The sequence below is a fragment of the Salmo trutta genome, chromosome 28 (assembly GCF_901001165.1).
Source record: "Salmo trutta chromosome 28, fSalTru1.1, whole genome shotgun sequence".
NCBI classification, from domain to species: Eukaryota; Metazoa; Chordata; class Actinopteri; order Salmoniformes; family Salmonidae; genus Salmo; species Salmo trutta.
The window spans coordinates 22,900,569-22,923,941 of record NC_042984.1 but is presented as its reverse complement, the minus strand read 5'-3'; the positions used below and the strand labels follow the sequence as shown (position 1 = coordinate 22,923,941).

At 44.2% G+C, this 23,373-nt stretch overlaps 1 protein-coding gene and 1 pseudogene across 2 annotated transcripts; one reads left to right on the top strand and one right to left on the bottom strand.

The window, feature by feature from the left end:
- Nucleotides 1-4,235: 4,235 nt before the first annotated feature.
- Nucleotides 4,236-9,760, bottom strand: LOC115165826 (TELO2-interacting protein 1 homolog; annotated as a pseudogene).
- Nucleotides 8,632-14,917, top strand: LOC115165827 (regulation of nuclear pre-mRNA domain-containing protein 1B). 2 transcript variants are annotated; one of them, XM_029719241.1, is made up of 8 exons: nt 8,632-9,028; nt 9,361-9,572; nt 9,703-9,832; nt 11,479-11,618; nt 11,807-11,928; nt 12,220-12,346; nt 12,540-12,715; nt 13,512-14,917. In XM_029719241.1, the coding sequence occupies exons 2-8, from the start codon at nt 9,422-9,424 to the stop codon at nt 13,659-13,661; spliced, it is 996 nt and encodes a 331-aa protein (XP_029575101.1). In that variant the 5' UTR covers nt 8,632-9,028; nt 9,361-9,421; the 3' UTR covers nt 13,662-14,917. The 2 variants fall into 2 exon arrangements, with proteins under 2 accessions (XP_029575101.1, XP_029575100.1); XM_029719240.1 differs by having other exon boundaries at nt 8,632-9,572.
- The last annotated feature ends 8,456 nt before the right edge of the window (nt 14,918-23,373 follow it).

Below are 23,373 nucleotides of genomic sequence, written 5' to 3'. Positions count from 1 at the left end.
CCATAACAAGATTTGTCCTTCGGACTGCCAGATGGTGAAGCAGGATTCATCACTCCAGAAAATGCCATTCCACTGCTCCAGTGTCCAATCTAGATGTACTATTGCTTTACATGTACAGTGGGGGGAAAAAGTATTTGATCCCCTGCTGATTTTGTACGTTTGCCCACTTACAAAGAAATTATCAGTATATCATTTTAATAGTAGGTTTATTTGAACAGTGAGAGACAGAATAACAAAAAATCCAGAAAAACGCATGTCAAAAATGTTATAAAATGATTTGCATTTTAATGAGGGAAATAAGTATTTGACCCCTCTGCAAAACATGACTTAGTACTTGGTGGCAAAACCCTTGTTGGCAATCACAGAGGTCAGACGTTTCTTGTAGTTGGCCACCAGGTTTGCACACATCTCAGGAGGGATTTTGTCCCACTCCTCTTTGGAGATCTTCTCCAAGTCATTAATGTTTTGAGGCTGACGTTTGGCAACTCGAACCTTCAGCTCCCTCCACAGATTTTCTATGGGATTAAGGTCTGGAGACTGGCTAGGCCACTCCAGGACCTTAATGTGCTTCTTCTTGAGCCACTCCTGTATTGCCTTGGCCATGTGTGTTTTGGGTCATTGTCATGCTGGAATACCCATCCACGACCCATTTTCAATGCCTTGGCTGAGGGAAGGAGGTTTTCACCCAAGATTTGACGGTACATGACCCCGTCCATCGTCCCTTTGATGCGGTGAAGTTGTCCTGTTCCCTTAGCAGAAAAACACCCCCAAAGCATAATGTTTCCACCTCCATGTTTGACGGTGGAGATGGTGTTCTTGGGGTCATAGGCAGCATTCCTCCTCCTCCAAACACGGCGAGTTGAGTTGATGTCAAAGAGCTCCATTTTGGTCTCGTCTGACCACAACACTTTCACCAGTTGTCCTCTGAGTCATTCAGATGTTCATTGGCAGACTTCAGACGGGCCTGTATATGTATTCTTGAGCAGGGGGACCTTGCGGGCGCTGCAGGATTTCAGTCCTTCACGGCATTGTGTGTTACCAATTGTTTTCTTGGTGACTATGGTCCCAGCTGCCTTGAGATCATTGACAAGATCCTCCCGTGTAGTTCTGGGCTGATTCCTCACCGTTCTCATGATCATTGCAACCCCACGAGGTGAGATCTTGCATGGAGCCCCAGGCCGAGTGATATTGACAGTTCTTTTGTGTTTCTTCCATTTGCGAATAATCATACCAAATGTTGTCACCTTCTCACCAAGCTGCTTGGCGATGGTCTTGTAGCCCATTCCAGCCTTGTGTAGGTCTACAATCTTGTCCCTGACATCCTTGGAGAGCTCTTTGATCTTGGCCATGTTGGAGAGTTTGGAATCTGATTGATTGCTTCTGTGGACAGGTGTCTTTTTTACAGGTAACAAGCTGTGGTTAGGAGCACTCCCTTTAAGAGTGTGCTCCTAATCTCAGCTCGTTACCTGTATAAAAGACACCTGGGAGCCAGAAATCTTTCTGATTGAGAGGGGGTCAAATACTTATTTCCCTCATTAAAATGCAAATCATTTGAAAACATTTTTGACATGATTTTTTCTGGATTTTTTTGTTGTTATTCTGTCTCTCACTGTTCAAATAAATCTACCATTAAAATTATAGACTGATCCTTTCTTTGTCAGTGGGCAAACATACAAAATCAGCAGGGGATCAAATACTTTTTCCCCCACTGTATACCTGAGACATGCCTCTTGCAGGTTGGGTGGCTGTCTGCAGCCGAGGTAGGGCAGACAGGCTTCAGTTACAGCATCCAGGTCTGAGTCCCCTGCAAATACAACACAGATACAACACATATACCAGAAGGAAAACCGAGGGAAAGAAAGAAAAAAACGGGGAAAAACAATGGAGAGTGTGTTGAGGAGAAACTGCTGAAATTCCCTGGGAATTTCACAGCAGCCTGTCTCCATCTCTGGATTTCACACATCCACTCCCCACTCTCAGTACCTTTCATAGTCATGGAAACTTCATCACTTTGTAGTAGCCCCCCCCACCCCACAGACACATATTCCCTAAGCTCCTAACTGGGCCACCATTCAAACATCATTTCAAAATAAGTCTAATCGCATCTTCCTCAAGGTCTTTAGCGACGCTTTGCTTATTTGGCAATTCAACCCACACGGTTGAAAAACAAGCCTACTCATTGTGTCTGAATACATTGGTGCATATTTCAAAAGGTAAATGGGATTATTTCAGCATTCATTTCATCCTGTATCCCTATCCCTTCTGTCTCATGTGGAAACAGGAGGGAAACACACAGCGAAATACTGAGGGAAAGGCCAGCCCAGGAGTTTCTCTATTTGGTAAATAAAGCTAAAAGCATATCACATCAGGAGAATTTCTCTTTCTCTGTGGCCTGGCTAGTAATTGCCTTTCTGGAGACGTTTCAGCGGTGAGGTAGAGTCGATGTTTACCAGTGTGTTCTAGTACTGCTTCTGCTGCTGCAGCCTCTGTCGCTCGATGTCTCAACTTAAGCCTACCCAGCTGTATTCCTCTGGGGCTGATGAGGAAAGAGGCAGCATCTTCAAGCACCAAGGAAGACCATGTATCGACTCAGCTAGTTGAAGTGTATCCAAACCGATCTACTGTTGAAAACCAGTGGGTATCATGGTGGCTCTGCTTTGTGTGTGTGTCTCCATTTCCCTCCATTTCCCTTGGCAGCAGCGATGTCTTTTTCCCTTAGGAGCTTGGTTGGGGACATTTACATGCACATACACCATTCAATGCAGTCTATCGGACACACACTTTGTAATTCAAAAACAGTGCAAGATTGACACCTAGTGGCCAAAAAGCTAAACTCAGCAGAAAAGAAATGTCCCTTTTTCAGGACCCTATCTTTCAAAGATAATTTGTAAAAATCCAAATAACTTCACAGCTCTTCATTGTAAAGGGTTTAAACACTGTCTCCCATTCTTGTTCAATGAACCATAAACAATTAATGAACATGCACCTGTGGAACGGTCGTTAGGACACTAACAGCTTACAGACTGTAGGCAATTAAGGTCACAGTTATGAAAACTTAGGACACTAAAGAGGCCTTTCTACTGACTCTGAAAAACACCAAAAGAAAGATGCCCAGGGTCCCTGCTCATCTGCGTGAACGTGCCTTAGGCATGCTGAAAGGTGACATGAGGACTGCAGATGTGGCCAGGGCAATAAATTGCAATGTCCGTACTGTGAGGGCCTAAGACAGCGCTACAGGGAGACAGGACAGACAGCTGATCATCCTCGCAGTGGCATACCATGTGTAACACCTGCATAGGATCGGTACATCCGAGCATCACACCTGCGGGACAGGTACAGGATGGCAATAACTGCCTGAGTTACACCAGGAACGCACAATCCCTCCATCAGTGCTCAGACTGTCCGCAATAGGCTGAGAGAGGCTGGACAAAGGGCTCACCAGACATCACCGGCAACAACGTCGCCTATGGGCACAAACCCACTATCGCTGGACCAGACAGGACTGGCAAAAAGTGCTCTTCACTGACGAGTCACGTTTTTTTCTCACCAGGGGTGATGGTCGGATTCGCGTTTATCGTCGAAGGAATGAGCGTTACACCGAGGCCTGTACTCTGGAGCGGGATCGATTTGGAGGTGGAGGATCCGTCATGGTCTGGGGCGGTGTGTCACAGCATCATTGGACTGAGCTTGGTGTCATTGCAGGCAATCTCAATGCTGTGCGTTACAGGGAAGACATCCTCCTCCCTCATGTGGTACCCTTCCTGCAGGCTCATCCTGACATGACCCTCCAGCATGACAATGCCACCAGCCATACTGCTCGTTCTGTGCGGGATTTTCTGCAAGGCAGGAATGTCAGTGTTCTGCCATGGCCAGCAAAGACCCCGGATCTCAATCCCATTGAGCACGTCTGGGACCTGTTGGATCGGAGGGTGAGGGCTAGGGCCATTCCCTCCAGAAATGTCCAGGAACTTGCAGGTGCCTTGGTGGAAGAGTGGGGTAACATCTCACAGCAAGAACTGGCAAATCTGGTGTAGTCCATGAGGAGGAGATGCACTGCAGTACTTAATGCAGCTGGTGGCCACACCAGATACTGACTGTTACTTTTGATTTTTACTCCCCTTTGTTCAGGGACACATTATTCAATTGTGGAACTTGTTCAGTTTATGTCTCAGTTGTTGAATCTTGTTATGTTCATACAAATATTTACACGTTAAGTTTGCTGAAAATAAACGCAGTTCACAGTGATATGACGTTTATTTTTTTGCTGAGTTTATATAGTTTTAACATTCCCAATAAAATTATGAAAAAAAAGTGTAACCCAGAATAAAGAAGTGCGAGGGTGTTGGTGGCCTACTTAGGTCCAGTCGGAGGCAGAGAGCCCCCAGGCCCTGCAGCACAGCCAGCTGCAGGTTGTAGGACGGGTGTGGCTGTAAACTGGGCCGGCCCTGGCACTCACTGGAGCCTGTTTGGACAGCGAGGCAATCAGCGTGGGAAGCACTTCTTTAGACACCCTCTTCCTCAGGAAACATCTGCAGGTTTCCCACAGTGTGCACAGAACGTAGAGAGCAAACACAAACAGACATCATAATGAATTAAATTGTTCTAGATGAATCATGTACACTTTCATGACAGTCTAACCGTTAATGGAAAAAAAAAAATCCTATGTGAACTTTTTCTAATTGATGTCATCAATTATTTACTATATAAACAATCATGAAATGATAATTATTCCACTGAGTTAAATAGTAGTGTACTAGTAGTCAGAGTGGTGGAAGTAGTGAGATACCCTGAAGGCTTGGAGGGCAACTAGCGGATCATCAGCAGTGAGTCGGAGCAGGAGGTCAGGCCAGCAGCGGTGAGCAGCTCATTCTCTTTCTCAATCAGCACACAGACACACAGCTCCAGCACATCCACAACCTGCAATAGACACACAGGGTCAGCTCTACAGAGCCTGGGACACAGGGACCAACTGCTCTGGTGTCACTAAACACACAGCAACATGTGGTGGCAAAACTAGTTGTATTTTCAAGCTCCTTCTGTTTGAATGCTAGACGATCTACAGCTGTATGTTGAGGCTGAGTCGGTGGTCGGAGAGCAGGTGGATGCAGCGTTCCATGGCTTCTTTGGCTATGGTGATTTGGGCTGGGAGTTCAGCTTTCACATCAGGACCCTCAATATCTTCTTCAAACTCCACCGGAGGTGGGATCTCTGAAATAACAACCACAGAACACTTCAATGCAGTGCAAGGAACGTAGCGAGTCATAACACTGATGGATTCTGATTTCTGTAGAACAGCTTTCAATAGACATTTGTGCAACACGACTTGAACTGGGAGAAGCACACCACACAAAATCTGCCGGTCCCTAAAAAGCAGTGCATTGACTTGGGACCCAGCTGTGAGGAAAACAGCATGAGTGAAACTTATTCAGGTCTGACACGGCACAGTAGTACTAAGAAGCTTCACCAAGCATAGCATTAATGTTGTGCATCAGTGTGAGAAATGATCTCCCAGGGGAATAGCGTGGCAGCCAGAAAGAGAGAGCCCCAACTAACCTGGGTGCTCTGTGCATTGCTCTTCCTCTGCCAGATCTTTCTGTTTGTGGTAGTCCAGGAAAAACCGGCGCACATTCAGCTGGTCCTGCTCACGCCACGCCTTCTTGGTTCCTTTATTCTCACTGGTTCCCCCAACACTAGAGAGGAACCATCTCGCTGTGGTTGAAAAGAAACATGATTAAGATTGTGTTACTTAGGCTGTGTTATAGCTAAAGGCTGTCATTTTGTTCTCCTATTAAAAAGTATGCCATAACGTGGTGATAACAATGTTATAAACTAGGGAAAACATTTAAGTGGGTATAGAAACTTTACCTAGAGCCTTCATAAGTGAGTGCAGCACAGTGCAGAACAGAGGGGACGTCTCATCGTAACTCATGTCCAGAGCCAGAAACACATCCTGGACGATGTCCCCCACCAGAGACAGCAGGCTGGGGTCGGAGTGGCTAAACATGACGGTGAGGACCCTGGGGACGGACGCCCAGCCTCTGGAGGTTCAGACACATCGTTCAGCAGGTAGTCAGAGTTCTCATTGATCAGATCCTTCAGGGAGGCATATCCACAGGCCTGGCTGATGTCCCACATGGCATTCAGTGCTGCCTGGCTGATCAACAGTGCCTCACCCCCGGCCTTCTCCAGAACCGGGTATAGTGATGTCATCAGAATTAGATGGAAGTCCATCCCCAAGGCCTGGGTGAAGCAGCCTATCCCTTCCAACTGGATGCATATCTGCCAGATGTTGCTGTTCAGCTCATGGATTGTGGAGCTCTTGTGGACTGCTTGGACCAACATGAGGGGATTTCCTTTCCCTTCAACCCCGTTAGATATGGAGAGGAGACTAGATTGACTTAGATGCTCCTGTGCCCCTCTGTCAGACTCCTCACTAATAAGGGTTGACAGGTGCCAGTGGCTCAGGCTGGTTTACTCCTCTATGATGGACTCCACTGCTGCTTTCAAGTCCTCCTGACTGCACACACCCTGCTTGTCCGTGCCCCCTGCCATCCCGATGCTCGCTGTCCCTGTGACCATCTCATTCATCACCATGGCAGCCTGCTTCCTGTAGACCGACAACTCCTTGTACAGATCCATAAAGTGATCCCCTAGGAGATACACATTTCCATAGAAACCTAACATCCTGCATATCTCCTTGAGAATGGAGAAGATCCTTTCATCTCTGAAGTAGAGGAAATGTTTCTTCTGAGCATGTGCCCCGTGGGGCCCTGTCTCCATGGTAACCGAAGAGTTCCTCTCCTCCACGATGCGGACATCCATCACATTGAACTCCAACACCTGCATCAGGGCCTTGGATACCTGCTGGTGGTCTGAAAAGTTCACCATGTCAAGCCTCACTCTCCAGTGCTGATGAGCTGAGGTGCAGGATATTATATTTTTTAACAGTAAGGCTAGCCTCCCAGAGGTGTTTTTCACCCAGTCCTGAGTCCTCTGCACTACTAGCTCCCCTACTCTCCCCAGCTCCCAGGGCTGTATCTTCCCAGCCCTGTTGTTCTGTAGCTGGTCGTCAGCCATCACCAGTCCCACTGTCTTGAACCACACCTTTATTGCCCTAACAGTAACACTGTGTCCATGCCTAATATCCCCAGTGATCACATGGCTCACAGCAATCCAAGGTAAGAAAGAAGCCACGGTGTTGCCTAGGATACGCCTCTCTTACTAACCCACTGACACATGGTCCAGAGAACAGTCACACTGGAGGGTCAGGGCCTGCAGGCATTTCAGTGCAGCCGCTTGCACAGTGAGGGACTTCTCCTGCTCTCCCAGGGCAAGCAGCAGAGAGATAGCAGCCCCAAGGCCAGGCAGCATGGCGGGCTCAAACAGCTTGAAGCCCACATCATGGTAGGCTGCATGCAGCAGAGCATACCTCAGTACTGCAGCTTTCAGCTCCTCTGAGGCGGGTGCTGGCTTCCCTGGGTCCATGGGGGAGCAGAGGCAGAAGCTCAGAAAGGAGATCTCTCAGCGTCTCCCAGCTCCGTACACAGGTGTTCTCCAGGACGTAGCCCATGGCCTCGGCCACAGCCTGGACCAAGCCATCCCACTTGGGGACAGAGTTTTTGAGGGCGAAGCAGAGAGTGAAAAGGACATGGACACTATCATTTACATGCCTCAGCTGTGTGCTCCACATTGCCCACCGTGGGCTCACGAGCCAGAAGCACACAGGCTGGACGGAGGTAAGCAAAAGCAAGCTTTGGGTCGTCAATCAGATGGTCCATTCTTTGAAGACAGATGTTACTCACTGAAACAGAAAATTAAGATATCAGAATCATAGCTACCATATACTCTTTAGGAAAGTAGTTGGATGCAGTTCAGCAGTATGCCTGCTCAATGCACTCTAGCAAATTCATTTTATCAGGATAATAGCTTAGAGGTATATCTTTGTTACCTAAATGTTCATTTTATAAGTCAAATTTGGTCTGTTGCTAATCACCCATATCAGAACTTTGCCTGACCACCCTTGCTAAAGCTAGTTACCATCCTTATTAAAGCTAGTTAGCTAGATACTGTATATCTGGCTAGCTAGCTATCTTAGTTAGTTAATGGAATGCATAAATGCCAAAGCTAGAACAACATAACAAATTAAGATTCAAATAATATTAATATATTTAGTGACGGACATCTGAGACGAACTCATTTCGAGATACAGCACTGAAACTAAATGAAGACAGGCTAGCTGTCTTAGCCACTGATGGTCCTAGCTCTCCGTCACACAGGCGTCACTATTCCTGTAGGACGTCATTATTCTGCGACGCATAAAGTTGCGTACGCTTCCCATGCTTGTTAGCTAGCTTTGGTGCACTTCATACTTTAAAATAAAGATATTGCAACGGTTTTCAGGTCAAAGTTCACTTCGTTCCAGGTAGCTAAGCGAGTAGCCTGAGATACTCTTTGGCTACGCTAACTTACTCACAGTAAACTAGCTAGCGCAACATTTTTGCTGATGATACTCTGAACTTGTCTTTTTTTAATGCTTTTTTTATTTCACATTTATTTAACCAGGTAGGCCAGTTGAGAACAAGTTCTCATTTACAACTGCGACCTGGCCAAGATAAAGCAAAGCAGTACGACAAAAACAACAACACCGAGTTACACATAAACAAACGTACAGTCAATAACATAATAGCATAGTCTTGACCGACGTCGGTTGATCTAGCTAGCTACTTTGCATGTAATTTTAAGTCGTGAAATATAGCTACACGTGACAGTATTTGAATAATGTTTCTAGTTATGATCTAATATCACAAAATTCACAAAGGGTTTTGAACAGACTTTGAACCATGTGTGTCGGGTGAAAGGTCAAGCGGCCATCTTTGAAGCGATCCAGAGAGCTGTGGTGTTTTGTAGAATGCTAGTTAACTAGCTACTGTACTAGTACTGTAGCTAACGAAGAAACGTACGTTTCAAAGTAACGTTAAAGCTACATGTATTCAAACGGCACAATACTAAATTATAAATAGATGTATTGGTAAGTAACTTACATCTAGTATCGTAGTAGCTAGCTAGTAAACAAAGCCAGTGGATAGATTAGCTAGCTTGCTAGGCTACCTATCTAGGACTTTCTAGTTGGCCATTTGTAAACAGATAGCTATTATAGTTGTCTAGCTAGGTAAACAAGCTTACACGCTCATCAATGTAAATGCGCGTGTATATTTTACACGGGTTCGTAGCTATCCTGTTAGCGAAGAGAAGCATAGACAGACGATTAGCTACTAACGAGTAGCTAGACAGTTTTATGCAGCAGGTTGCGTGTTTAACTGGCGGGAACTTTGTTTTTGTGGACATTGTTGGTTTCCTCAGTTAACCACAAAAAGTTGTGGGGTGTGTAACGGTACATCAAAGAGTACTTTCTGGGCACATCATGTCTTCTTTTTCTGAGTCTGCGTTGGAGAAGAAGCTTTCTGAGCTCAGCAACTCTCAGCAAAGCGTACAGACGCTGTCTCTGTGGATCATTCATCATCGCAAACACTCGCCGCTCATCGTCAAAGTATGGCACAGAGAACTGAAGAAAGGTGAGAGAACTTATGAACGTCGCCACCTCGACAATATTCTTTAACTGCTATTTACACACTGAAACGTTGATGTCACATGAAGTATGCCAAACCATATTTACCCGGTCTACGTTCTGTATTTGTCTTTCAGCAAAAAGCAGCAGGAAGTTGACTTTCCTGTATCTTGCCAATGACGTGATTCAAAACAGCAAGAAGAAAGGTCCAGAGTTCGCTAAAGACTTTGAGACAGTCCTTGTTGACGCTTGCTCTCATGTTGCAAGGTATGTGGTCTGGTATGTTACAGTTTCAGGGCTAAACTTGTCTAGCACTGAAATGTGCAGGTTTGTGATGCAGGCCTATGTTTTATTGTAAACTGGGTAGTTTGGGTACTGGTAGCCCTTGATCAGGACTCTCAGTTCCATTACATTGGACAAAGGCATCTTCTGTACAGGGGAGTTTTGGTAAGAGCCCCTACGCTCAATCTGAACATTAACACCCATCGCTTGCGGTACGGTTTTGGAAGCATAAGGACTTTCATATCAGCAAGAAATGTTTCAAAAATCAAAAGGTTAAATTGATACACACCTTGATAGGATTAGTGTTCTCACATGGCCATATCTCCATGTGTGTTTATGGATTCCCTGTGGCACAGTTGGTAGAGCATGGTGTGTGCAACGCCAGGGTTGTGGGTTCGATTCCCACGGGGGGCCAGTACAAAAAAATGCATGAAATGAAATGTATTCATTATTGTAAGTCGCTCTGGATAAGAGCGTCTGCTAAATGACTAAAATGTAAATGTAAGATGAGGTGAGCACCTGTGCTAATTAGGGGCTCCTGAGTGGCGCAGCGGTCTAAGACACTGCATCTCAGTGCATGAGGCATCACTATAGACACCCTGATTCGAATTCAGGCTGTATCACAACAGGCCGTGATTGGGAGTCCCATAGGGCAGCACACAATTGCCTCAGCGTCGTCTGGGTTTGGCCGGTGTAGGCCGTCATTGTAAATAAGAATTTGTTCTTAACTGACTTGCCTAGTTAAATAAAGTTTACATACAATTAGGTATATAGCATGCTCCGGACACCTGTGTGTGAGAGTAATTCGGGAAGTGTAGTGTCATTGGATGAAGGAACCCATAGCTGTATTGATCTGTGCAAACTGCTACAGTAAGTGTATCTTTTTTTCTTTTTTTTAACGATTCTTTCTCGCTGATGAAAGATAAGGACCGTATGTTTCGAAAGCCGTATTGCAAGCAATGATTATTGACGTTACGAAACGTTAAAGCATAGCGTCGGGATTGTAGTTCACACGAGTTAGTCGTGGGCAAAGATAATGGCTGAAAACTGTAGGGAGAAAGCAGAATGACGCCTAGAGTTTTTGAGAGCTAGGGTACCGGATGCTGATTAGCTTAAACAGCATTTCAGCCATGTGTATATCAGACACTATACCACAGGTATGATGCAAAAATACTTGTTTACTGTTCTATTGATGTTGGTAAGCAGTTTATAATAGCATTAAGTCACCTCAGGGGTTTATAGTATATGGCTAATTAATGTTGTCACGATACCAATATTGTGATACTAGGAAGTAAAGAAGCAAAGGAAACAAAACGTGAAGCAGACTTAATGTCTTAAGGAAAACAGTCCTTATGTTGGAAAAAACCAGCCCTATGTTGTCACCCAGAGTCACATTTGTTTGCAAGCTGTAGAACACAATATTTTACAATGCCAAAATTTACCTGCGGGTGTTAATTTTAGGCCCTGGTTAAACATTAACCTGCTTCAAAACATTGGTAAATGGATTACGCTGCTACTGTATTCTACAGCAGCATAACAAGACAAGAACAAAGAGGATCAAATAAGTTGTTGAGTTGCTCGGCGAGGAAGAGTTGAATTTCATGATGAATCTCTTTCTCTCCCTCCCTCAGAGAGGCAGATGATGGCTGTAGAAAGCCCATCGACAGGCTGCTGACTATCTGGCAGGAGCGCAGCCTCTACAAGGCAGAGTTCATCCAGCAGCTGAAGCTTGCTATCGAAGACTCAAACAGCCCCCAACACCAACCCACAGGTACAGTCAGAGTCCCCTGGGTCTTCACTGATGGAGCAGTTCAGCTTTACTAAATTGGTTGCTGGTGATGGGATGTTTTCCTATGTAGGCATTTTGGATGTCAGAATTTCCAAGAAACATGCACGTCCAGTGTTGTTGTTTTTGTGAATATGGGTGTTTTCTTTCTAAATCTGTGGTATCTTTTGCAGAGGAGAAGAAGGCCCCTAAACGGACCTATCAGAAGATGATCCAAGAGCCGGAGGAAGAGGAAGAAGATGACTACAGGGGCAACATGTCCCCACAGAATTCAGACATCTCAGGGCCACAGCTGGTAGGCTAAACCAACACAACTCCATAAGCCTTTAGCTCATTCACCAGTACTTTGTCTATTACACTGCAATTTGTGACAGCTTTTCACACCAGCTGAAGTTACCTCCCAACTCTCCACTATGTGTCAGTGATACAAAGGTTGTCCCATGGACTCTTGATTTGGAAGATTCTAGCTTTTAGTTTGTGCTCTGGTTGTGAATTGTTGTTTAGAAAAATGGTCAAGCTTGAAAATTGGATATTGTTGGCCAGAACTTTCACATACCCTTCTCTTCTTCCCTCCCTCTCCCCTCAGACGGAGGAGCTGGTCAAAGCCCTGCAGGACCTGGAGAATGCAGCCTCGGGTGATGCTGCTGTGCGCCAGAAGATCGCCTCTCTGCCACAGGAGGTGCAGGATGTGTCCCTGCTGGAGAAGATCACAGGTAAGTCCTGAGGAAGCCTTCATGGTACCTGAAACACAAGGAAACTTAACCCCCACCTTTCTCCAACCTCAATGTGTATTGTTGGCCTAATCTAGTCTACTACAAGGGATTGTGTTTTCTCAAACTTAATGTTCTTTCAATATTATGCCTAAGTAAAAACTCCAATTTGACTTGACTCACCCTGTCCCTATAGATAAAGAGGCAGCTGATAAACTGTCCAAGACAGTGGATGAGGCCTGTCTACTGCTGGCTGAGTATAACGGACGTCTGGCTGCTGAGCTGGAGGACAGGAGGCAGCTGGCGCGCATGCTGACCGAGTACATCGGTAGCCAGAAGGAAGCCCTCACAGAGAGGGAGAAGAAACTAGAAGCAAGTCTAAACAATCAAAATCATTGTTTTGCTTGTCTTTTACAAACAAGCAATTAGAATGTGAAAAATGTACACTACCGTTCAAAAGTTTGGGGTCACTTAGAAATGTCCTTGTTTTTGAAAGAAAAGCACATTTTGTCCATAAAAATAACATCAAATTGATCAGAAATACAGTGTAGACATTGTTAATGTTGTAAATTACTATTGTAGCTGCAAACGGCAGATTTTTAATGGAATATATACAAGGCGTACAGAGGCCCATTATCAGCAACCATCACTCCTGTGTTCCAATGGCACGTTGTGTTAGCTAATGTAGTCTAAAGAAGGCCAGTTTTATTGCTTCTTTAATTAGAACAACAGTTTTCAGCTTTGCAAACAATTGCAAAAGGGTTTTCTAATGATCAATTAGCCTTTTAAAGTGATAAACTTGGATTAGCTAACACAACGTGCCACTGGAACACAGGAGTGATGGTTGCTGATAATGGGCCTCTGTACCCCTATGTAGATATTCCATTAAAAAAAACCTGCCGTTTCCAGCTACAATAGTCATTTACAACATTAACAATATCTACACTGTATTTCTGATCAATTTGGTGTTATTTTTATGGACAAAATGTGCTTTTCTTTAAAAAACAAGGCTATTTCTAAGTGACCCCAAACTTTTGAACAGTAGTGTATATTTTCCCATGATCCAACTGCAGCAGCTTTGTGAGTCACTTGGATTGTTTAAAAGAAGTAGAAAGTGGACCCATCAGAACTGTACCATCTGACATGGGTACTGTTCTTTGTATTGCAGGAGTACAAACAGAAGCTGGCACGAGTCACGCAGGTGCGCAAGGAGCTCAAGTCTCACATCCAGAGCCTGCCTGACCTCTCTCTGCTGCCCAATGTGACGGGAGGCCTGGCCCCTCTACCCTCTGCTGGAGACCTGTTCTCCACCGACTGAGCTTCCTGCTCCTTGTCACACCCTGCCTCTCGCCAGGGCACATACTCCCTGTCGAACCCGCTCACTAGCTACTGAACCCTAGGGAGAGACTGAGAGGGACATTGGAAGCTCGGGGACATTCCTGGTGGGAGAGACAATGGTTGTTGAAGATTCCGTTCCACCAGCTTGGACAAATCTCCTTTACGTTTTTATTCTGAACGCCAGTCAAACGCCAGCTAACTGATTCTGTGTTGAAGAGAAAAGTTGGTCTTTAGCCAATCCCCATTTTTGTGTTCATATGGTGAGATGGTGGCTCGCACACGCACTAGATCACGTGTCAAACTCATTCCACGTAGGGTCAACTGTCTGTGGGTTTTCACTCCTCCCTTGTTCTTCATTGATGAAATAAGGTCACTAATTAGTAAAGAAATCCCCTCACCTGGTTTCTGTGTCTTAGGAAAAAACAGAAACCCGCAGACACTAGGCCCTCCATGGAATGAGTTAGACACCCCTGCACTAGATCGTTGTGACAGCTTTGTGAAGAGACACATCATGTTTATTTTAACGGCTTTAAGTTGGTTGCTTTTTAATGTTGATGAAATTTCAGGTGATTTTTGTTAGGGTGTATGTAGGGAGGGGGCCTGTTTTTCCATGTAGGTTGCATTTTGGTTGTCATTATTTACCATTCTCTGTAATTCCAGCTCAACACAACAACAATATCCTTACCTTCAGGTTTGTCATCAAGCATTTTGTCATACGTAGCACTGAGTGGCCAATCATCGGTCAATAACATTTCATCCATGTAGTAGTGTTTCTCAATCCGTTGTGAACTAGTTTAGCCCTCAGACAAGTGACTGATTGAAGTTATTTGAGCGAACTTGGGGCAGATTGAGACACACTGTCTTTGCTGAGCTCTGCTGATGTCATCCTTTGTCACAGATGATTGTATCACTTGGTACAAATGTCAAACTAAGAGGCTTTTCGGGACTGGGCCCGGCCACTACTTATTCAGCATTATTCAGACTTTTTTGAAGAGTAGCAGAAAGTTAACATGGTTCGTTCTGTCACTAGTTTGAATTATTGGCACAGACCTGGGAGATAAGTGTTTCCCCATGTTGGAGAATAGTAATAGGACATCTGCCCCTGGAAATGTTGCTTTACTACAGATGGTAGACCTGTGTGGCATGTATTTCTCTCTGCCCATGCTTTACTACAGCAGTAGTTTCACTAATAAAATAATTCCATGGATACAAATAAAATGGAACCATTTGGAAAGAGCTGTGCTGACTTGTTTATACTCTGACTGTGACATTGATACGCTGGACCTGTTTATTTTTTTTGGGGTGGACGTTTGGAATCTATCGACTTTCACCAGCGTCTTCCGACAGGTGGCGTCACTCATCCATGAAGACGATGGACTTTCACAGCGTTCACGAAATATATATATATATATATATATATATATACTGAACAACAATAGAAATGCAACATGTAAAGTGTTAGTTTCATGAACTGAAATAAAAGATACCAGAAATTTTCCATATGCACAAAAAACACATTTCTCTCAAATTTTGTACACAAATTTGTTTATATCCCTGCTAGTAAACAATTCTTCCTTACCAAGATAATCCATCCACCTGACAGGTGTGGCATATCAAATAGCTGATTAAACAGCATCATCATTAGCCAGGGGCACCTTGTGCTGAGGATAATAAAAGGCCACACTAAAATGTGCACAAAATGCCACAGATGTCTCAAATTTTGAGTGTGCAATTGGCATGCTGACTGCAGGAATGTCCACCAGAACTATTGCCAGAGAATTTAATGTTTATTTCTCTACTATAAGCTGCCTTCAAAGTCATTTTAGAGAATTTGGCAGTGCGTACAGGCAAATATATTGATAAATGTCACCTTGTCCGAGAAGATTTACACGGTTATCAAAATCCCACGCCACGGTAAGCCTACACAAAACACAGCCCTTATTTTACATTTTCTGAAATCCCCTATGGGAAAAGATGAAAGGTGGCACTCTATTAACGATGTGTTATATAGGTTTTGTATATTTCAACCAGTAGTTTTGAAAGTAGCGCTCACGAATGCATAAGTATTCACACCCCTAAGTCAATACATGTTATAATAACCTTTGACAACAATTACAGCTGTGAGTCTGGGTAAGTCTAAGAGCTTTGCACACCTGGATTGTACAACATTATTTTCAAATTTCTTTAAGCTCGGTCAAATTAGTTGTTGATCAATGCTAGACAGCCATTTTCAAGTCTTGCCATAGGTTTTCAAGTCGATTTTAAGTCGAAATTGTAACACATTCAATGTCATTTTGGTAAGCAACTCCAGTGTATAATTGTCCTTCTGTTTTAGCTTATTGTACTCCTGAAAGGTGAATTCGTCTCCCGGTGTCTGTTGGAAAGCAGACTGAACCAGGTTTTTCTCTAGGATTTTGCCTGTGCTTAGCTCTATTCCTAGTCCTTACCGATGACAAGCATACCCATAACATGATGTAGCTACCACCATGCTTGAAAATGTAAAGAGTAGTACTCAGTGATGTGTTGTGTTAGATTTGCCCCAAATACAATTACAGGACAAGAAGTTAATTTCTTTGCCAACATTTTTTCAATTTGACTTTAGTGCCTTATTGTAAAAAAGGGTACATTTTTTGGAATAATTGTATTCTGTACTCTGTCATTTAGGTTAGTATTGTGGAGTAACTACAATGTTGTTGATCCATCCTCAGTTTTCTCCTATCACAGCCATTAAAATGTGTAACTGTTTTAAAGTCACCATTGGCCTCATGCTGAAATCCCTGAGCGGTTTCCTTCGTCTCCGGCAACTGAATTAGGAAGGATGCCTGTATCTTTTTAGTGTCTGGGTGTATTGATACACCATCCAAAGTGTAATGAATAACTTCACCATGCTCAAAGAGATATTCAATGTGTGCTTTTTTTAAAATGTATACCAATCTACAAATTGTATTCCTTCTTTGCGAGGCAATGGAAAACCTCCATGGTCTTTGTGATTGAATCTGTGTTTGAAATTCTGAGGGACCTTACACATAAATGTATGTGTGGGGTACAGAGATGAGGTAGTCATTCAAAAATCATGTTTAACAATATTATTGCACACAGAGTGAGTCCATACAACTTATTGTGACTTGTTAAGCAAATGTTTACTCCTGAACTTATTTAGGCTTGTCATAACAAAGGGTTGAATACTTACTGATTCAAGACATTTCAGCTTTTAATTTTGTATTAACTAGTAAAAATATTTAAAACATAATTCCACTTTGACATTGTGAGGTTTTGTGTGTAGGCCAGTGACACAACATCTAAATTCAATCCATTTTAAATTCAGGCTGTAACACAACAAAATGTGGAAAAGTCAAGGGGTGTGAATACTTTCTGAAGGCACTAAGTCACACATCAACATCTTCATATCGTTTGACCCATAAAGGCAATGAAGATATTACAAGTAGGTGCAGATTACAGTCTAGACGGTGATGCAACTGGTCAGAATGCTCTCGATGATGCAGTTGTAGAACTTTTTGAAGATCTCGGGACCCATGCCAAATCTTTCCAGTCTCCTGAGGGGGAAAAGGTTTCGTTGTGCCCTCTTCACAACTGTCTTGTATGTTTGGACCATGATAGTTCGTTGGTGATGTGGACACCAAGGAACTTGAGACTCTCGACCCGCTCCGCTACAGCCCCGTTGATGTGAATGGGGGCGTGCTCGGTCCTCCTTTTCCTGTAGTCCACGATCATCTCCTTTGTCTTGCTCACGTTGAAGGAGAGGTTGTTGTCCTGGCACCACACTGCCAGGTCTCTGAGTTATGGTCAAGTTTGCCAAATGGAGGGTGAGGGAGAGCTTTGTACGTGACTCTGTGTGTGGACTAAAGGTGGTCTACAGTTTTTCTTCCTCTGGTTGCACATGTAACATTCTGGTAGAAATGAGGTAAAAAGGATTTAAGTTTTCTTGCATTAAAGTCCCCGCCCACTAGGAGCGCAGCCTCTGGATGATCATTTTCTTATTGGCTTATGACCTTATACAGCTCATTGAGAACGGTCTTAGTGCCAGCATTGGTTTGTGGTGGTAAATAGACAGCTATGAAAAATATAGATGAAAACTCTTTTGGTAAATAGTGTGGTCTACAGCTTATCATGAGATACTCTTCATCAGGCAGGCAAAACCTTAATATTAGATTTTGTGCACCAGCTGTTATTGACATATAGACATAGACCGCCACCCCAGTCTTACCGGAGGCAGCTGTTCTATCTTGCCGATGGACCGTAAACCCAGCCAGCTGTATGGTATCCATGTCATCGTTCAGCCACGACTTGGTGAAACACAAGGCACCACGGCCTGTGTCCCCTATATCTCTGTCTCTTCTTCATGCGAATGACAGGGATTTTGGTTGGTGTATGAAAATCTGTGTCCGACTCGTTAAAGAAAAACCTTTGTCCAGTACAAGGTGAGCAATCGCTGTTCTGATATCCAGAAGCTATTTTCAGTCATAAGAGACGGTGGCAGAAATATTATGCAGAAAACAAGTTACAAATAACATTAAAAAAACACACAATAGCACAATTGGTTAGGAGCCCATAAAAGGGCAGCCATCTCCTCTGGCAATGTTATACATACAACATATTCATGTACAGCATATACTGTACACACAACGTTTTAGGTCGTACAAGATCAGAGGCATTGTGCCGTGAGGTGTAGCCTCACTTATTTTTTTTAAGCTAATTTTGCTGCTTGCCTGAGTGACCCGAGTTGGAAGTGTTCCATGTGACCATCGCTCGGTACAATACTGTGAGTTGCCTTGAGTGCATTCTGGATTTGGGGACTGAAGAGACCCCTGGTGCCATGTCTGGTGGGGTAAGTATGTGTGTCAGAGCTGTGTGTAAGTTGATTATACAAACAATTTGGAATTTTCAAAACAGTTATGTTTCTTACAAGAGGTGATGCAGTCAATTCTCCACTACTTTGAGCCAGGAGAGACTGACATGGATGCCGTTGATATTAGCCCCCTGTGTACAGTGAAGGGCAAGACGTGCTGCTCTGTTCTGAGCCAGCCGGAGCTTTCCTCGGTCTGTTTTTGCAGCTCCTGACCATATAACCAGGCAATAGTCAAGATGTGATAAAACCACAGCCTGCAGGACTTGTTTGGTTGAATGTGGTGTTTAAAATGTTCTTTATCACAGACAGACTTCTCTCCACCTTTAAAACAGCAGAATCAATATGCATTGACCATGATGGTTTACAATCTAAGGCAACACCAATACGTTTAGTCTCTTCTACATTCTCAAGAGCTACATTATTCATTACCAGATTCATTTAGGTAAGGGGCAGAGGAAGCTAAGCTGTTAGCAGCACTCTGACCCACAGCTACACAGTCATTGATGCCTATGACTAGGTATTCCCCTTTCCCTTTTCCTAATATATGGATTTTATACAAATCATTGTACTTTAGTGCTCACACCTACCATGGTACTGACTCACATAAACTCACATTCTCCTTCCAGAACAGTCTGCATCGGCATCTGACATTATCCAGGAGAACACGTCCAGCATCCCATGCTCAAACTGCAGAGGGAGAACCAGGACACAGGGATGATAGGAAGATTGCTATGGCTTGTCTTCTAATGTACGTAATTCTGATTACCCATGATGTGTGCAGCATTTATTGTATCTATCACATGACAATCTTCTATGGAAGCACCATGTGTACCACAGGAGGCTGTTGAGGGGAGGGCGGCTCATAATAACGCCTGGAACGGAGCAAATTGAATGGCATCGAACACATGAACCATGTATTTGATACCATTCAAGTGATTCCGCTCCAGCCATTGCCACAAGCCCGTCCTGGTGCCACCAACCTCCTGTGATGTGTACCTAGCAAAACATCCACGGGGAGGCTTTGATTTGTTTCGTTGTAAATTTGTAGATGAGACTGGGATAACACATACTCCTACCTGTCTCTCTCTTCCTCTATGTAAACTGCATCTTCTGTAGCCAAGAAAAATAGACAACTGGGTGACAGATCATATCCATTACACAGCTCCTTGGTCTAATGATGGCGACAGATGGTGCAAAGTAAACACTTTTACTTTGTACCATCTCATAGCTCCACAATGAGAGAGGGTGCAGGCCAGGCAGCAGGCTGTTAGCCAGCCTGCCAGCTTAGTGGAGTCTGCCACTAGCACAGTCAGTGTAGTCAGCTCAGCAGTGATAAATTCATGAACTTCTTTGATGAAAAGATCATGAGCATTAGAAAGCAAATTTACGGACTCCTCTTTAAATCTGAGTATTTCTCCACCGTGTGGGACTGTGGGTCAAATAACTTTGTCAGAGTGGGCACCCTGATGCTAGTTTGTGAGCTAGGCAGGCTACTGCCTGGGAAGGTCTCCCACTCAGAAGTACGAGATGGGGCGGGGGTAGGTGGACCTCAGATCTCCCTACTGGAAGCCCGAGGTAAGGGGAGCGGGGGAATCTATCAAATAGCGCACCTCTACCCTTGTACAGTACTAATGCAATTAGTTGTGCAATTTAGTTTGTGTGTTTCTTGTTGAAAGTGCAATAGTATAATAATCAAGTTCTCTTCTTTATAAGTGTGTTATTCTATTTGTGTATTTGTGTGATATAGGATTTGTGCAATTTAGTTTTATGTGTGTTTTTTGTTAACAATAGGGTAACAGTGCAATAATTCGATTCTCCTTTTTATTTGTATTTATATAGTACAATTTGTTTCTATTTGTCTTTGTTACTTCGTTTTGATATTTATGAGTCTAATTTTTGTATATATTTTTAAAATGTATATAGTTTTAAATGTTATGATTATTTATTTGGGTTGTTCCAAATGTCTGAATCAAATTTACAGTTAGTGCAGAATGGTGCTTTTTTTTCTGGTGTGTTTATGAAAATATTAAATCGCTCCCTATCCCAGTTTCTTGTCCCCACATGCTTCAAGATGGCTACCATTGTTCCTGTACCCAAGAAGGGACTACCGTTCCGTAGCATTTACTTCTGTTATCATGAAGTGCTTTGAGAGGCTAGTCAAGGATCATGTCACCGCCACCTTAGCGGCCACCCTAGACCCACTTCAGTTTGCATACCGCCCCAACAGGTCCACAGATGACGCATATCGCCATCACACTGCACACTGCCCTATCCCATCTGGACAAAAATAATACCTATGTAAGAATGCTGTTCATTGAGTACAGCTCAGCATTCAACACCATAGTACCCTCCAAGCTCATCATCAAGCTTGAGGCCCTGGGTCTTAACCCCGCCCTGTGCAACTGAGTCCTGGACTTTCTGACGGGCCGCTCCCAGGTGGTGAAGATAGGAAACAACATCTCCACTTTAGTATCAGGAAAACTACCTGCCCTCCAGGACACCTACAGCACCCAAAAAGATCATCAAGGACAATAACCACCCGAGGCACTGCCTGCTCACACCGCTATCATCCAGAAGGCGAGGTCAGTACAGGTGCATCAAAGCTGGGACCGAGAGATTGAAAACAGCTTCAAGGCCATCAGACTGTTAAACAGCAATCACTAACTCAGAGAGGCTGCTGCCTACATTGAGACCCAATCACTGGACACTGATAAATGGATCACTAGTCACTTTAAACAATGCCACTTTAAATAATGCCACTATAATAATGTCTACATATCTTACATTGCTCATATCACGTCTATACTGTATTTTATGCCATCTACTGCACCTTGCCTATGCCACTCGGCCATCGCTCATCCATATACTTATATGTACATATTCTCATTCACCCCTTTAGATTTGTGTGTATTAGGTAGTTGTTGGGGAATTGTTAGATTACTTGTTAGATATTACTGCACTGTCGGAACTAGAAGCACAAGCATTTCGCTACACTCGCATTAACATCTGCTAACTATGTGTATGTGACCAATAAATTTGAGATTCTCTGCCTCTAACCCTATTATGGGGGCTTCGTCACTGGCTTACTGGTGCTCTTCCATGCCGTCCCTAGGAGGTGTGTGTCACTTGAGTGGGTTGAGTCACTGACGTGATCTTCCTGTCCGGGTTGGCGCCCCACCTCGGGTTCGTGCCGTAGGGGAGATCTTCGTGGGCTATACTCGGGCTTGTCTCAGGGTAGTAAGTTAGTGGTTTGAAGATATCCCTCTAATGGTGTGGGGGCTGTGCTTTGGCAAAGTGGGTGGGGTTACATCCTGCCTGGTAGGCCCTGTCCGGGGGTATCGTCGGATGGGACCACAGTGTCTCCCGACCCCTCCTGTCTCAGCCTCCAGTAATTTTGCTGCAATAGTTTATGTCGGGGGGCTAGGGTCAGTCTGTTATATCTGGAGTATTTATCCTGTCTTATCTGGTGTTCTGTGTGAATTGAAGTATGCTCCCTCTAATTCTCTTTCTCTATCTCTTTCTCTCTTATCTCGGAGAACCTAAGCCCTAGGACCATGCCTCAGGACTACTCAGGACTACCTCAGGACTACCTGACTCCTTGCTGTCCCCACTCCACCTGGTTGTTCTGCTGCTCCAGTTTCAACTGTTCTGCCTGCGGCTATGGAACCCTAACCTGTTTACTGGATGTGCTACCTTGTCCCGGACCTGCTGTTTTCGACTCTCTCTCTCTACCTCACCTGCTGACATTTACTCCTGAGGTGCTGACCTGTTGCACCCTCTACAACCACTGTGATTATTATTATTTGACCCTGTTGGTCATCTATGAACGTTTGAACATCTTGGCCATGTACTGTTATAATCTCCACCCGGCACAGCCAGAAGAGGACTGGCCACCCCTCAGAGCCTGGTTCCTCTCTAGGTTTCTTCCTAGGTTCCTGCCTTTTTAGGGAGTTTTTCCTAGCCACCGTGCTTCTACATCTGCATTGCTTGCTGTTTGGGGTTTTAGGCTAGGTTTCTGTATAGCACTTTGTAACAACATATTGCGATTTACTGGCACACCAGGGATTAAAAATAATGTGATTTACTGGTACACCATGGATTGAACAGCAGTACAAACTCCCACAGTTTGACTTTCTGGCCCTGGTCCAAAGTCAAGAAGTACAGTCCAATGGGGACATCAGGAGGAGAGGACACAGCCACTGAGATGACATTCCCAGAGGGAGTAGTAGCGAATGCACTCCAGCCTGTCTTTGATGCAGGGTCAGTCAGGCTGAAGGTAGCCTTGGTGCCTGACTCCTCTCTCGGCAACAGCCCTGTAGAAAGATACACAGGACAGATGTGTTCAGGACATATCAGTGGACCGTATGTAGAAAGGAGACACCTAAAAGTACATACCTGTAAACTCATATATCTACAGTCTTGCTGTCTAAATACTGAATGTTCAAGCAAGGATTCCCCGACTAATGAGGTCTTGATATTGTGTCCACAGTACTGTACTTGTTTCTGCTATGAACCTGAAGGTGCTGACGCCTGCTTGGAACTGACTCCCAGATTTTAGGTGCAAAGTGATGGTGAATGGCAGGCCTCTTCCCACTATCAGTCCGTCAAACCCATTCTGTTCGGTGTGGTGAGTAGTCATGTTGATTTTAGTCTCAAATGCATTGTTCTATATCCAAGACTGTGAAAGAAGCCAATTAAAAAAACATTACAATCTTATGAAGACCATTTTCTTAAGTAGTATTGTACATTAGGGACATCTTCCTAATATAGAGTTGCACCCCCCCATTCTTGATACACACGGGGAACTGTTGAGCATGAAAAACCC

Coding starts and splice junctions, on each gene's coding strand:
- LOC115165827 (XM_029719241.1), top strand. CDS start 9,422: ATGTCTTCTTTTTCTGAGTCTGCGTTGGAGAAGAAGCTTTCTGAGCTC. Junction 9,573..9,702: donor GCACAGAGAACTGAAGAAAG/GTGAGAGAACTT, acceptor TTTGTCTTTCAG/CAAAAAGCAGCAGGAAGTTG. Junction 11,929..12,219: donor ACATCTCAGGGCCACAGCTG/GTAGGCTAAACC, acceptor CTCTCCCCTCAG/ACGGAGGAGCTGGTCAAAGC.